At 34.7% G+C, this 13,042-nt stretch overlaps 2 protein-coding genes across 3 annotated transcripts; one reads left to right on the top strand and one right to left on the bottom strand.

Annotated features, from left to right (window-relative positions):
- Positions 1–315: 315 nt before the first annotated feature.
- On the top strand, positions 316–9,264 carry LOC105796395 (importin beta-like SAD2). Of its 2 annotated transcripts, XM_012626099.2 has the most exons (23): positions 318–596; positions 703–838; positions 951–1,038; positions 1,165–1,314; positions 1,643–1,805; positions 2,047–2,231; positions 2,323–2,496; positions 3,429–3,574; positions 3,656–3,779; positions 3,877–4,057; positions 4,200–4,359; positions 4,556–4,597; positions 4,822–4,940; positions 5,024–5,222; positions 6,049–6,180; positions 6,595–6,698; positions 6,865–7,044; positions 7,237–7,376; positions 7,518–7,657; positions 7,814–7,968; positions 8,258–8,387; positions 8,501–8,667; positions 8,756–9,264. In XM_012626099.2, exons 1-22 carry the CDS (start codon positions 507–509, stop codon positions 8,665–8,667), a joined length of 3,105 nt encoding a protein of 1,034 aa, XP_012481553.1. In that variant the 5' UTR covers positions 318–506; the 3' UTR covers positions 8,756–9,264. The 2 variants fall into 2 exon arrangements, with proteins under 2 accessions (XP_052483859.1, XP_012481553.1); XM_052627899.1 differs by lacking the exons at positions 8,258–8,387; positions 8,501–8,667; positions 8,756–9,264 and adding an exon at positions 8,042–8,246 and having other exon boundaries at positions 316–596.
- Positions 9,265–9,865: 601 nt separating this feature from the next.
- On the bottom strand, positions 9,866–12,240 carry LOC105796393 (uncharacterized). Its single transcript, XM_012626097.2, has one exon. The coding sequence runs from the start codon at positions 12,125–12,127 to the stop codon at positions 10,160–10,162; it is 1,968 nt and encodes a 655-aa protein (XP_012481551.1). The 5' UTR covers positions 12,128–12,240; the 3' UTR covers positions 9,866–10,159.
- Between the last annotated feature and the right edge of the window lie 802 nt (positions 12,241–13,042).

Here is a 13,042-nt window from a genome sequence, read left to right as displayed (position 1 = left end):
AACAATATAGTTTGAGGCCTAGTTTTACAATTAAACCTAAAAAATACTTAACTTGTTAGTCCCATAACCAAAAAAAAAACCCTATTAAAATTGAGTTAGCAATTTTAAATCCGAAAAATTAAAATTTTGAAAAAAAAACAAAAACACTAAAATTTAAATTGACAAAATTACAAGGACTTATATAATATTTTAACCCATTAAAATTTTATTTACTGTGCGTGTAAACTGTAAAACCAAATTAAAGTTTATTTGTTTTATTATTTATATATTAATTTTATAGCTAAAACCCTAATCATTTAAATACCTCTTCACCTCTCTTAAGTTTCTAGCAGTGTTCCTCAGCAAGCAAACATTTCTCTTATTTTTATTTTAATTTTTTTCACAAATTTCCTCTCTTTTTTCTAAACCCTAGAATCTCATCTCATTGAACTGAATTTGAGCATCTAGGGTTTAGGTTTTTTTTGGGTTTAAAATTTTAAGTTTACAAATTTTTTCATAAAAAAAAAATGGATGTTCCAAGTCTTGTTGTTGTTCTTCAAGCTGCTCTTAGTCCCAATCCTGCTGAACGCAAAGCTGCTGAAGAAAGCCTTATTAAGGTTTTTTTTTTTTAGTTTAATTGTTATGTAATTGGCTTTGATTATCTGTTTTTAGATCAGAAGATTGATTTTCTTTGGTTTTCTTTTTTGGATATTTTGGTTTCAGTTTCAGTATACGCCTCAGCATCTGGTGAGATTGTTACAGATAGTCATTGATGACAATTGCCCCATGGCTGTTCGTCAAGTTGCTTCCATTCAGTTCAAGAACTTCATTGCTAAGAATTGGGCTCCTCTTGATCCTAGTATAAAAATTTTAATCAATCAATTTTACTTTTTTAATATATTTTTCTCTCTATATTTATGTTTATGAATATGATTATGGATATATATTTGTTTTGTCTTTAATAAATGTAGATGAGCCACAGAAAATATTGCAAAGCGATAAAGATATGGTTCGTGATCATATTCTTGTATTTATTATTCAAGTTCCTCCTTTGTTAAGGTACCATTGTGTAGTGTCCCTCTTTTTTTGGTTTTTTTTTCTTTCAGAATTGTTTACTAGTTCATTGGTTGTCTCGCAGTTTGCATTCTTAAGTTGCTTTTTGATTCATATTGTATTTTATTGCAGGGTGCAATTGGGTGAGTGTCTCAAGACCATTATCCATGCTGATTATCCAGAGCAGTGGCCACGGCTACTGGATTGGGTGAAGCATAACCTACAAGGTCAGCAGGTTTATGGGGCTTTGTTCGTGTTGCAGATTCTTGCTAGAAAATATGAGTAAGAATATATATATATATATATATCACATTCTCTTTTTGGCTGCATGTTTTCTTTATTTCAGTTTCCAGTTATTATCTTTGTATTGTTGCATTTGTATTGTAATTCTGTTAACGGAAAGTGCTTGCTGAAGGTGATGCAAACTATTTGTTTTAATGCAATTAACATCATTTGACGGCTTTAATGAGTGATTACAGTATTTGCTTGGAGGAAAGTGTACGATGTTTTAATTCAAATAACCAGTCCTTGTTCTCTTAGTTTGGTGCATCCTTATGTCGTTACTCTTTGATTCTTTAATACTAATTTATAATTTTCTTTAATATTCTAGGTTCAAGTCAGAGGAGGAGAGAACTCCAGTTCAGCACATTGTTCAGGAGACATTTCCTCATCTTCTCAATATATTCAGCAGACTTGTCCAGATTGAAAAACCAGCAGTTGAAGTAGCAGATCTGATAAAGCTTATTTGTAAAATTTTCTGGTCATCAATCTATGTAAGTCCAAATTGCTACTTTTATTGTTCATCATTTTACTAGAATGCTAAATAATAGTCCATTTTAGTGCTTTCCTTTGTATTTTATTTTTATCTCAAGGAACAGCATGTGCCAAATATTTTGAGCAGAACTATCTATAGTACAGTATTTTTATGTCTACGGTTACTAGTTTTCTTTGATTTGTTTTATGAGGTTTTTTGATTCATATGCCATCTTTGGGATATTTTTTTCTACTTTTCAGTTGGAGATTCCAAAGCAGTTACTTGATCCTAATGCATTCAATGCTTGGATGATGCTTTTCTTAAATGTTCTGGAGAGGTCTGTCCCTTTGGAAGGGCAACCTCTAGATCCTGAGCTCCGGAAATCATGGGGCTGGTGGAAGGTGAAAAAATGGACTGTTCATATCTTAAACAGGCTATATACTAGGTAAGCTGAGAAATTGGAACATGGTTTGGAGTTATTTTTGGTAGTCCTCAAATTATCAATCTTGTTTGTGATTTTGGTGGCTATATTACAGGTTTGGAGATTTAAAGCTTAGGAATCCGGAAAACAGGGCTTTTGCCCAAATGTTTCAGAAGAACTATGCAGGAAAAATTTTGGAATGCCACTTAAACTTGTTGGGTGTTATTCGTGTTGGTGGCTATCTCCCTGACAGAGTTACCAACCTTATTCTTCAATATCTAAGCAACAGGTTTGCAGTGTGTTAATGCTTAATTCGGGTTAATAATTGGTGCTTTGATTTGTTTAGTCAGTTTAAAGATGTTCTGTGAGAGCTGGCAATTATTTTGGGATAATTGGATCGTCCACTTTTTCAAGGCTAAAGTTGCCTGTATTTAACTGAAAGAATAGGTTTTTTTTGAATATCTTCTTTCCATTGGTGCCTGTTACTTTCTCTCTGTTGCTGAGTGAGAAATATGCTGAGCTTAACGGAGGATTTATGACTACCTAGGATGTGATGTTCATATTGTGTTAACATAAAAGCCACGAATTTTTTCTGTTGCACTGCTAATAAGAGTAATTTCTCTTTGTATTGTATAACTTCATTTTATTTTTGTAAACAAACAAAACCACCATGCCAGTTCCTACTTTTCTGCCCTATATTTATGTTGGTAGGGTTCCTTGATTGCATCACACAAACAAGAAGAATGGACAGTGCAGTATCACACCTAGGGTTCCTTAGGAGTCATTTCCAAGGATGATTGTATCTCACAACCACAAAAGCTATAAGCTAAGATTGAAATGTATGCATATACCTTTAATAGAGGAGTACGCTAATTTATATATGGACCCTTAAACTTGCAGTGTAAGTTAACAAGCTTTACTTGACTTGAAACTCAAGAAAATGGAAAATCAAACTTCACTTGAAAACAAAACTAATAGGGTAAGGAAAACGACACTAAGACTAAGCCCTAATTAAATGTAAAGTACTAAATGATATATGAACAATTAAGCTCAGTAAGTGTAACAAAATAATATCTCAAGTAACAAATAAAATACTAAATAAACCATGAACAATTATCTTCTAAGGTTTCTGCATATCCCATGTTTTCATTCTGCAAATTGTATTTAGTTTACAAATGTTTCACATGGATTTTGACAGAAATAACATTTATTTATATGCAGCATCTCGAAAAATAGCATGTATACTTTATTGCAGCCACAGCTTGATGTTCTTCTTTTTGAGATAGTCTTCCCTCTCATGTGCTTCAATGACAATGATCAAAAGCTTTGGGAGGAAGATCCCCATGAGTATGTAAGGAAGGGCTATGGTAAGCTCCAAAAACCTGGTATGTCTGTTGTAAAACCTTGAATGAGCCACATTGGTCATACATTTTATTCTTGCACTCCAGATATAATTGAAGATTTATATAGTCCAAGGACTGCTTCCATGGACTTTGTGAGTGAGTTAGTCAGAAAACGTGGAAAAGAGAATCTTCAAAAGTTTATTCAATTCATTGTGGAAATTTTCAAGAGGTATTCTTTTACTTTTGAAGCTTAATAGAGACGGGAATATTGGGATTCTTTGATTTTGACTTGTTGGTATATTCATGCCATCTTTTTCTTATTCCAGATATGATGAAGCACCGTTAGAATATAAGCCCTACCGACAGAAGGATGGTGCCCTCCTGGCTGTTGGAGCACTTTGTGATAAACTGAAACAGACTGAGCCCTATAAATCTGAATTGGAACATATGTTGATGCAGCATGTTTTCCCAGAGTTCCGCAGTCCTGTTGGTCATCTTAGAGCCAAGGTTTGTTTCAATTTTTTCTCATAGGGACATCATAATCTTCTTCTTTCGATGCTCTTTTCTGAGGTTTCATAGAGATATATATAGATACATTTGCATCTGAGAGAGTTCTCTTAGTTTTATACCTTTTTTATATGGATTTTAGGCGGCATGGGTAGCAGGACAATATGCCCATGTAAACTTCTCTGACAAGAATCATTTCCTCCAAGCGCTGCATAGCGTTGTTTCTGGGTTGCGTGATCCGGAACTTCCTGTTCGTGTCGACTCAGTTTTTGCATTGAGATCATTTGTTGAAGCTTGCAAAGGTAGATATCTGATGCTTTTGCTTTGAGCATTATTTTATAATTGGTATGAGTTGATTTTGGATTAAGCAAGCTTGCAGTTAAGTCTGCATTTGTAGTAATCTGGTTTCTAATTACTACCTATGCCCAAATACACCTCTTTTTTTGTCATTAATTGTAGTGTTGACTGCCTTACTGATATGAAGCTGTTTAAATGCAGATTTAAATGATATCCGTTCTATTCTTCCTCAACTACTTGATGGTAAGTGACATTTAGTGCTTGTAGTATCCTATTAGCAGCTTCTGATGATCTGATGTTTCAACTTTAACTTGGCACTTGGGACACTGTTATTTCCTTTTCTTCTTTTCTCAACTCTCGAATCATTTATATGATTATATTGAGAATTCCGTCAATTCACACAGTACCCAGTTACTTTTTCTCATTCAAGTGATGTGGTCAATAATTTGCAATTTCATTTCCTACAGAGATTTTTAAACTTATGAATGAGGTTGAGAACGAGGACCTTGTTTTTACTCTGGAGACCATAGTTGACAAGTTTGGGGAGGAGATGGCGCCATATGCTCTTGGATTGTGTCAGAATCTGGTAATGCATGTTTTCATCATTTTTTAAATTACCAAGTTTCTAATTTTCTGGACCCGCAACTATTGTCATGTCTCCGCTTTCAGGCTGCTGCATTTTGGAGGTGTATGAACACCGCAGAAGCTGATGATGAAGCTGATGATCCTGGTGCTCTTGCTGCAGTCGGCTGTTTGCGTGCCATAAGCACAATACTTGAATCAGTTAGCAGGCTTCCACACTTGTTTGTTCAGGTTGAGCCGACTTTGCTTCCAATCATGCAAAGAATGCTGACAACTGATGGACAAGGTCTGTACAGTCTCTCTCTCTCAACAGTCCCAATGATTATTTTTATTTGTTTTATTTTCTCAATAGTGAAATGTACTGTTGCCACCAGAAATGAGACTGGATTGAATATGCATTATATTAGTTTATTAAAGAATCTAATGTTTAGGTGTGAAATTTCAAGCTGCTATAGTAAAGATACTGTTTTCCCCTAGAAATTTCAAGTGTTTATTAGATTATTTTGGGTGTGGGCAAGTTGAAGAGGAAGGAAAATTTTTGCTCTATCCTTATTGGCATGTAAGACGTAACTTTATCTTTAGATATCACCTACTCTTTAGTTATGTTCAAAACTTATTTAAATTTTATAATCTTGGATCAAAGAGCAACTTATGACACCAGTGCAAGTTGGTTTTAGAATTTTGTTAGACTATCAGTAATAGTGGCAAATGTAGAATGTGTTCATGTAGAATAGGATATACCCATAAACACATTAAACATCAGCAAAAATGATTAAAAGAACCCCAACTATAAAAAGTCAACTTTTTTGATGAGTTAATAGCTGGCGTGCTCTTTGATAAGTTATAGCTGCATGGTTTAAGTAAACCTAGCTTTGTTGTAAAGATACCTTAAAAGGTTTATGTCATTAATATTTTTGGTTAAAGCCACTTGAGTTTTAAATTTTGTGCTGAGAGAACTTTAAAGTGAGTTGATGAAATACATTATCAAATAGTTTATGGGATGGCTACTGCATTTCATACATGCCAAATTTGACTTTTATAAGATGGTATTTGGTCTATATCATTTTATAGGGCTATTTTATTGAACCTTTTCTTTTTGTACTCTTTTGCAGAGGTTTTTGAAGAAGTTTTGGAGATTGTTTCATATATGACATTCTTTTCTCCGACTATATCCTTGGAAATGTGGAGCCTTTGGCCTTTGATGATTGAAGCATTAGCTGATTGGGCAATTGACTTCTTTCCAAGTATGATTTGATTTGAATTGACATTTCTTTTGCCTCATATCTGAATGTTTTAGGATTGTTAAGTAGACTTTTTATCCAAATAAATTGTGAATTTGTGTCAAATTTGTTGATAGAACTAACTGTGTTTATTAACTTGTATGTTAAAGCATATGTTCTTACAAATCCTAGAGAGTTTTAGTTCATAAATGAACCACACTGAACTTTGGGATCAGGTTGCCACTGCAATATAGACATCTAGATTTTTTTATGATAGAATTTGGATAGTTCATTTATGTTGCTTCTAGTAGGTCCATATGATTACACAAGGTGAGAAGTGTATACCCATTTTTTTTATTTAATTTCAATTTATCATTATTTGTTCTTATTTCATCTATATTTTTGTGTCGTTTCTAAGTAATAGCTGTTTTCATGCAGATATTTTGGTTCCTTTGGACAACTACATATCCAGGGGAACTGCACATTTTCTAGCTTGCAAGGAAACCGACTACCAGCAGAGTCTTTGGAATATGATTTCTTCTGTGAGTCCCATTTTAGTTATAAAAATTGCCTTTTGATGGGAAACGTTCTAGGAAAATGAAAATAAACCTTATATTCTTCAGTCTTTTTATCTTGCAAATTTTTATAATGCCTTTATGTAAGTCCCTTTGGTTTATAAAGCTCTGTTATTTGCTTTGTCTTTGGCAGATTATGGCAGATAAAAATTTAGAGGACAATGATATTGAACCAGCCCCAAAGCTGATTGAAGTAGTGTTTCAAAACTGTAGAGGACAGGTGGATCACTGGGTTGAGCCATATTTGAGAATTACACTTGATCGATTGAATCGAACGGAGAAGCCACGGTTGAAATGTCTTCTTGTACAAGTGGTATGGCATCAAGGCATAGCTTTATTCTTTTGCAAGATGATGTCATATTTTTATATGCTCATCTCATGTCTTATAAATGTTACACATTTGATATTTTGCCTGTTGCTTTTCTTCTATCAGAAATAATCTTTTATTCCTGGAAACATTTTTGGCCTGTGATTTTATAACACGACACTGTTCCTCCTTACCCAGATTGCCAATGCAGTCTATTACAATGCAGCCTTGACACTCAGCATATTAAACAAATTCTCTGTTACAACAGAAGTGTTCAACCTTTGGTTCCAGTTGTTGCAACAAGTTAGAAAGAGTGGTTTACGGGCTAATTTTAAGCGGTAGGTAGTTTTGTGTTTGCTTTGATCATTTTCCATGTCACTATGTTTAAGCCTTGAGAATAATATTGTTACTTTTACAATGAACTTTTACACTTCGGGTATTGTCTTGCTATGACTCAATAAGTTATCTTGCTTCTACAGGGAACATGATAAGAAAGTGTGCTGCTTGGGCCTTACCTCACTTCTTGCACTTCCCGTTGACCAGATTGGCGGGGAGGCTCTTGGGCGTGTATTCAGGGCTGCCCTTGATCTCCTAGTTGCTTACAAGGATCAAGTTGCAGGTCTCTCTCTCTCTCTCTATATGTATATATATGTATATGGGTGTGTGTGTCAATGCGCTTGTACTAGCATGTTGTGTCTGAATTTGCAATCTTTTTGAGATTGTATCCATAAATCCTTCTGTGTTATTTATTTAGTTACTTCGTTTGAGTGAGCAGAAGCTGCAAAGGAGGAAGAGGCTGAAGATGATGATGATATGGATGGTTTCCAGACTGATGATGACGAGGATGATGGTTCTGACAAGGAAATGGGAGTAGATGCGGAGGACGAAGATGAAGCTGATAGCATGAGGCTTCAAAAATTAGCTGCCCAGGTATGCATTATTTTGGTCTTTGGAGGTTATTTGATGCTTGGCTTGTCATAAATATCACAAATTGGTAAATCAGATGGGAATGTCTAGCTACCGTATGGACAAAGATGGAAGATTATCGAATGTTGGTACCAATGACTAGCATGGCAAGGAGGGCTGGAATGATGAACTTAGGAAATCAATAATAATGCTTCGATGGGACCTTTTTAACGAGCCTATTATATATTTCCTTTTTGTAATTGGTCCTTGGACTTTCCAATCCTTTATTTCATTCCATCTTTGTTTTCTATAGGCTAAAGCTTTCCGCACTAATGACGATGATGACGAGGATGACTCTGATGACGACTTTAGTGACGATGAAGAACTACAGTCACCAATAGATGAAGTTGACCCGTTTATTTTCTTTGTCGATATTGTCAAGGGTAAATGTCGATTGTCCCTTTAATATTGTTTCTACCTTCTGGTTTTGTTCGATGTTTCCATGTCATTAGCTGAAACGAGGACTTTTTCTTCCCTTCCCTGATTTTGAATCTAGCTATGCAAGCATCGGATCCTTTGAGGTTGCAGAACCTTACACAGACTCTGGATTTCCATTATCAAGCTCTTGCAAATGGTGTAGCTCAACATGCTGAACAGAGGAGAGCGGAGATCGAAAAGGAACAAATGGAGAAGGCATCAGCTGCCGCCGCTCCACCATCATGAGTTCAGTTTCGAACTCGATGTTCATCCATAATTTCCATTCATTCAGAAATGGTTATTTTATGAAACCAAGATTTGTTTCCACTTGCAGTCCATTCAAGTCATTCATTGGTTCATACAGTCTTGAAGGTGATCAAAACCCCAAAAAGGTCAAGGTTCAAATCCATCGAGATTTTTTGTGTATAAAGTACTCTTCATCCGCAAAGCACGGGGTTAGGGAACTCCGAGTTTGCCAGTTTTGGCTAGTCTGGTGAGTCGGGCCCAACTCATCCATCAGTTTCTGTTTTGCATCTTTTCACACTATCGGTCAAAGTTATCCCCAATTAGTTGTTTCCGGAGTGGGATCTTCTCCGGGGGATGACTGGTCGGGGACCATGCATATAGTCTCTCTATAATATGCCATGTTTAATCAAATGGCAAAGTTTTTGTGTTTTGCATTGAAGATTTTGAAGAAAATTTCGCCTTTTACGTCATTTCCCTGTTTGGGATTAAGATTTTTGTTTTGTTTTTTTGGCCCTTTAGAGGGCTACTTGGGTTGCCAATTTGTAAGAATATGATTCTTTTATGTTATGGGATTAATGAAAAAGAATATATTCGGAATTTGCATGTTGTATTTGTGTTATTTTTAGTTACTAACGACGCAATCAATAGTACTAGTATTTTGGGAAATATGGTTCCTTGCATGGGCACCTTTGAGAATAATTATTGTCAATTTTACTGCCCACTATTTTGGCATGTTTATGTTCATTTTCTCTTTCAAGTAATTATATACTTTATAATTATGCTTTTGTGTCGGGAACTTATTTTTTGATCTATCAGTTTGGTTTTAAAGTCTTTGTTGTTCAGATTAAATTCGAGATTTTGAATTTTATAATAATTATGTTTGAAAATTGACAAGTTTCTCATTTCTTTATAAATCTAATTTTTATATTTTCATTTCTTTACTCTACTCTATTTGTATTACTGAATAAATTTTTTTAAATAGTTTAATATAAAAACATAAATAACTAAATGTATTTATATTTAAATGTTTTCTATTCATGAGAATGACTTCCGGCGGCTATTCTTAATGGCTATACGATGGTGGTTGTCGATGTGAATGAATTCCCATCCCAAAGAAGATGACTAAGGAAAGTAAATACAAGGTTGTGACAGATAATTTCAGAAAAAAGTTGTATTTTCAAGTAAAGAAACAAAGAGAAGCATTCAACAACAGCTTTATTATTGTAAGTACAATTACACTCCCAAATTACAAGAAAATCTAATATCAACAATTAAACACCAATGCAAACTACACAAGTTTCAACTCCAGATTATTACATGATATTTATTTAAAACTTAAAAAGTCGGATAAATCAAATTATAATGATGACAACAACTAACATCACAAGTAACAAGGTAAAGATCAAACCCTGTGTTCCACTCTTGAGTTTTCCTGTAAATGAAGTAGGTTTCAAATTTGATTACATCTGAATTGCTAGATGGGCCGTTTTGACTAAAACTGTAGAGAACGGGGTGTTACACAATTCCAGTGGACAATATATTTGCACTGCGACTTAGAGCATTCAAGAGCCACATCTTCACAAGGCTTACTGCATTTATCACAATCAGGGTAGTAATACTTCTTCTTCACAATGGTGAGTGGGTGTGGATGACCTGTTTCTTCATAGATGCTCCCGAGTTTGAGGAATGGATATTTTCCAAGAACACAATCAACATGAGCAGAAGTATCGCATGTTGCACAATGATAAAACCAACAATTTGGATCTCGACTTTCTTCGCAGATATCACAATGATGACTTTTTGAATAACTGTTATCATCATGATCAGTGAGCGAAAGAAGATGCTCATCGCATTTGTGGCGAGCTGTAATTGGAAGTGAAAAACATTCAATATGTAGCTCAAAATTGCAATCCTTACAACGAAGTACTCCATCTGTAGGTTGACCACAAGCATTACATTTCCCCTCGTGGCCTCTGTAGAAAAATAGGGGGTGTTCATGTTTCAAACATGTTCGAGCACCAGGAGAAAGAGCATTCACACATCGGAGACATGTTTTTCTCTCACATCCACAACATTCATAAGCAAAGGCATTAGATACATCCCAACATTCTTCACACTTAAAAACCTTGTCTGAAATAAGGGCGAGAGGCTCTTGGCAATCATGATGCCAAACATTCATCATCTTAGGTAGCTCGGCACACGCTTTGTGAAGACAAAAGCCACATTCTGAACAGTAATAAAATGGATCCGAGATTGGCAACATACACCCGTGGCAACTATTTTCATATCCTCCAACAAAGGGACTTAACATTAGATTATGCATATGCTTGAAATGCTTTATTTTTGTAGCTTCTCCAGCATCGTTCCTCTCAATAACACTGATGGAACTTTCATTGGGCATCTCATCTTCATTTTCTAGTGAAACTATTGAATATGAATCTTTGTCCTCTGTCACACAGTGCACATGGAATGTAATATTGCAATGTGAACAACAATAACTACCATGCTCTGGATCGACTTCATCATGACAAATAGTGCAGTCTGAACTTCTAAATTCATCCGGAAGGAAATATTTGTGAAAAAGGCGATGATCATGCCACTTGCTTTTGATGATGCGTGGCAATAAAGTGCAGTTTTTATGAACCATAATCTTGCATGTACAACATATGTAGGCAGCACAGATTCCTTCGGTACCACATGCATCACAAATGAATGATGATCGTCTTGGAAACAAATTGAATGGATGTTCATGGCTTTTGTCTTCAACAACAAGATCTAAAGTTGCTGATACACATTCAATGTGAACAGCAAGCTTACAAGGTGAACAACCATAAACAACTCCTAGACCCTCTCGACAGGTTTCTCCGCAAATCTTGCAAGACAGCAGTTGGCTATTTAATTGTAGAACAAAAGGATGCTTGCGATGGCACCCATGATTCAGTTTGAAAGGAAGCTTAGCGCATTTCTCATGTAAATTAAATCCACAGTCAGGAGAAAAGTGTGTGTACTTTGCTAATGGTTCCCAACACACAAAGCACTTACTATCACCATTTTCGGTGGAAATCAAAGGATGTTGAAGGGAAACATGCTCAAGCTCTTTCAAATTATTCTCAGCAATATTAAATGTAAACAAAGCACATTTAATATGAAAGTCCAATTCGCAAGAGCAGTGATAAACAAAATTATCATCATCTTTACCACAAAAATTACAATAGTACTCTGTTGGATAACCTGGATTCTTAGTAAGAAGAAGTGGATGGTCGAGATGAAAGGGGTGATTAAGCTCAAAAGGTGCGTCAGCACATACCTTGTGAAGGTAAAACCCACATTTCTCGGCACAGCTAAAACATGGGGTTGACACCACCTCGCCACACCTTGAGCAGTTCGCTACAACCAGCAGCTGATCTTCATTCAAAAGCAGAAGCAGGGGATGTTGGTGACCGTAATTCTTTGACTCCATTTCTCCTTCCTCTTTGGCTTTTTCCGTCGACGTAGGCAGAAAGAAAAAAACTGAAACTGAATGTTGGAATTAGAGTAGAAATTTGAAAGTGAGAGACTCCAAAACTATCTTAGTATATTGCTTTTAATCTGTCTTTGCTTCCATATTTCTAACTTTTTTTTTATAAAAATATTTTCTTAATAATAAAGTTATAGTAGTAAAGTATAAGCCAAAGCATTATTGTAAAATTATGAGGCTATTTTGATGTTTATATATTATTTATTACATGGCTTTAGTTACACATAATGATGCATCTATATATTCTTCTATAATTCAATCTTAATTTATAATGGATTTAGGTGGCTTTATGTTAATTATTAAATCTGAAAAAAATGGAAAAAAATTAAAAGAGGAATACAAAATTCACTTTATTCCTTGCTTTGTCGATTAGACAATGATTATTGAGATCCAATTTTCTGGGTATTGTTGTGTGTTAAGGAAGTACATGTCACGTTGCTCAATATTGATTTTTAATTTTATGTGTTTCATAAAAACAAAAATTCTCTTTACACATTGTTAATAATTTCATAAAATAAATTATGAATTTTAATATCTGCTAAAATTTGATGAGAAGTTTGATAATCAAAGTAAAGTGAATATTTGAAAAGAAAGATCCCAAATCTATTTTAGTATATTTCTATTAACGAGTTTCGTTATACTACTTTGATACTTTACTTAAGTGAGTAAGATTTTTTTTTTTTAATATCAATACAATATTAGAGGATTGAGAAAGGGGATGAGTTTAAATTAATTTTAAGTGATAGTCACTTTTGTTTTGTCTCAGATTACATTTTAGTCACTTATATTTGAAATGTTACGTTTTAGTCACTTACGTTATCACTTTGTTACGAAGTAATCACTCTATCGTTAAACTTC

The sequence above is a fragment of the Gossypium raimondii genome, chromosome 3, assembly GCF_025698545.1.
Source record: "Gossypium raimondii isolate GPD5lz chromosome 3, ASM2569854v1, whole genome shotgun sequence".
Lineage (NCBI taxonomy): Eukaryota > Viridiplantae > Streptophyta > Magnoliopsida > Malvales > Malvaceae > Gossypium > Gossypium raimondii.
This window is presented reverse-complemented; position numbering and strand designations above follow the sequence as displayed.

What these genes read in the sequence shown, in the direction of transcription:
- LOC105796395 (XM_012626099.2), top strand. Translation starts at nt 507, where the DNA reads ATGGATGTTCCAAGTCTTGTTGTTGTTCTTCAAGCTGCTCTTAGTCCC. An exon ending in CAAGTTCCTCCTTTGTTAAG is followed by an intron (nt 1,039 to 1,164) that starts GTACCATTGTGT and finishes ATTTTATTGCAG; the next exon opens with GGTGCAATTGGGTGAGTGTC. An exon ending in TTACGGGCTAATTTTAAGCG is followed by an intron (nt 7,377 to 7,517) that starts GTAGGTAGTTTT and finishes TTGCTTCTACAG; the next exon opens with GGAACATGATAAGAAAGTGT.
- LOC105796393 (XM_012626097.2), bottom strand. Translation starts at nt 12,127, where the DNA reads ATGGAGTCAAAGAATTACGGTCACCAACATCCCCTGCTTCTGCTTTTG.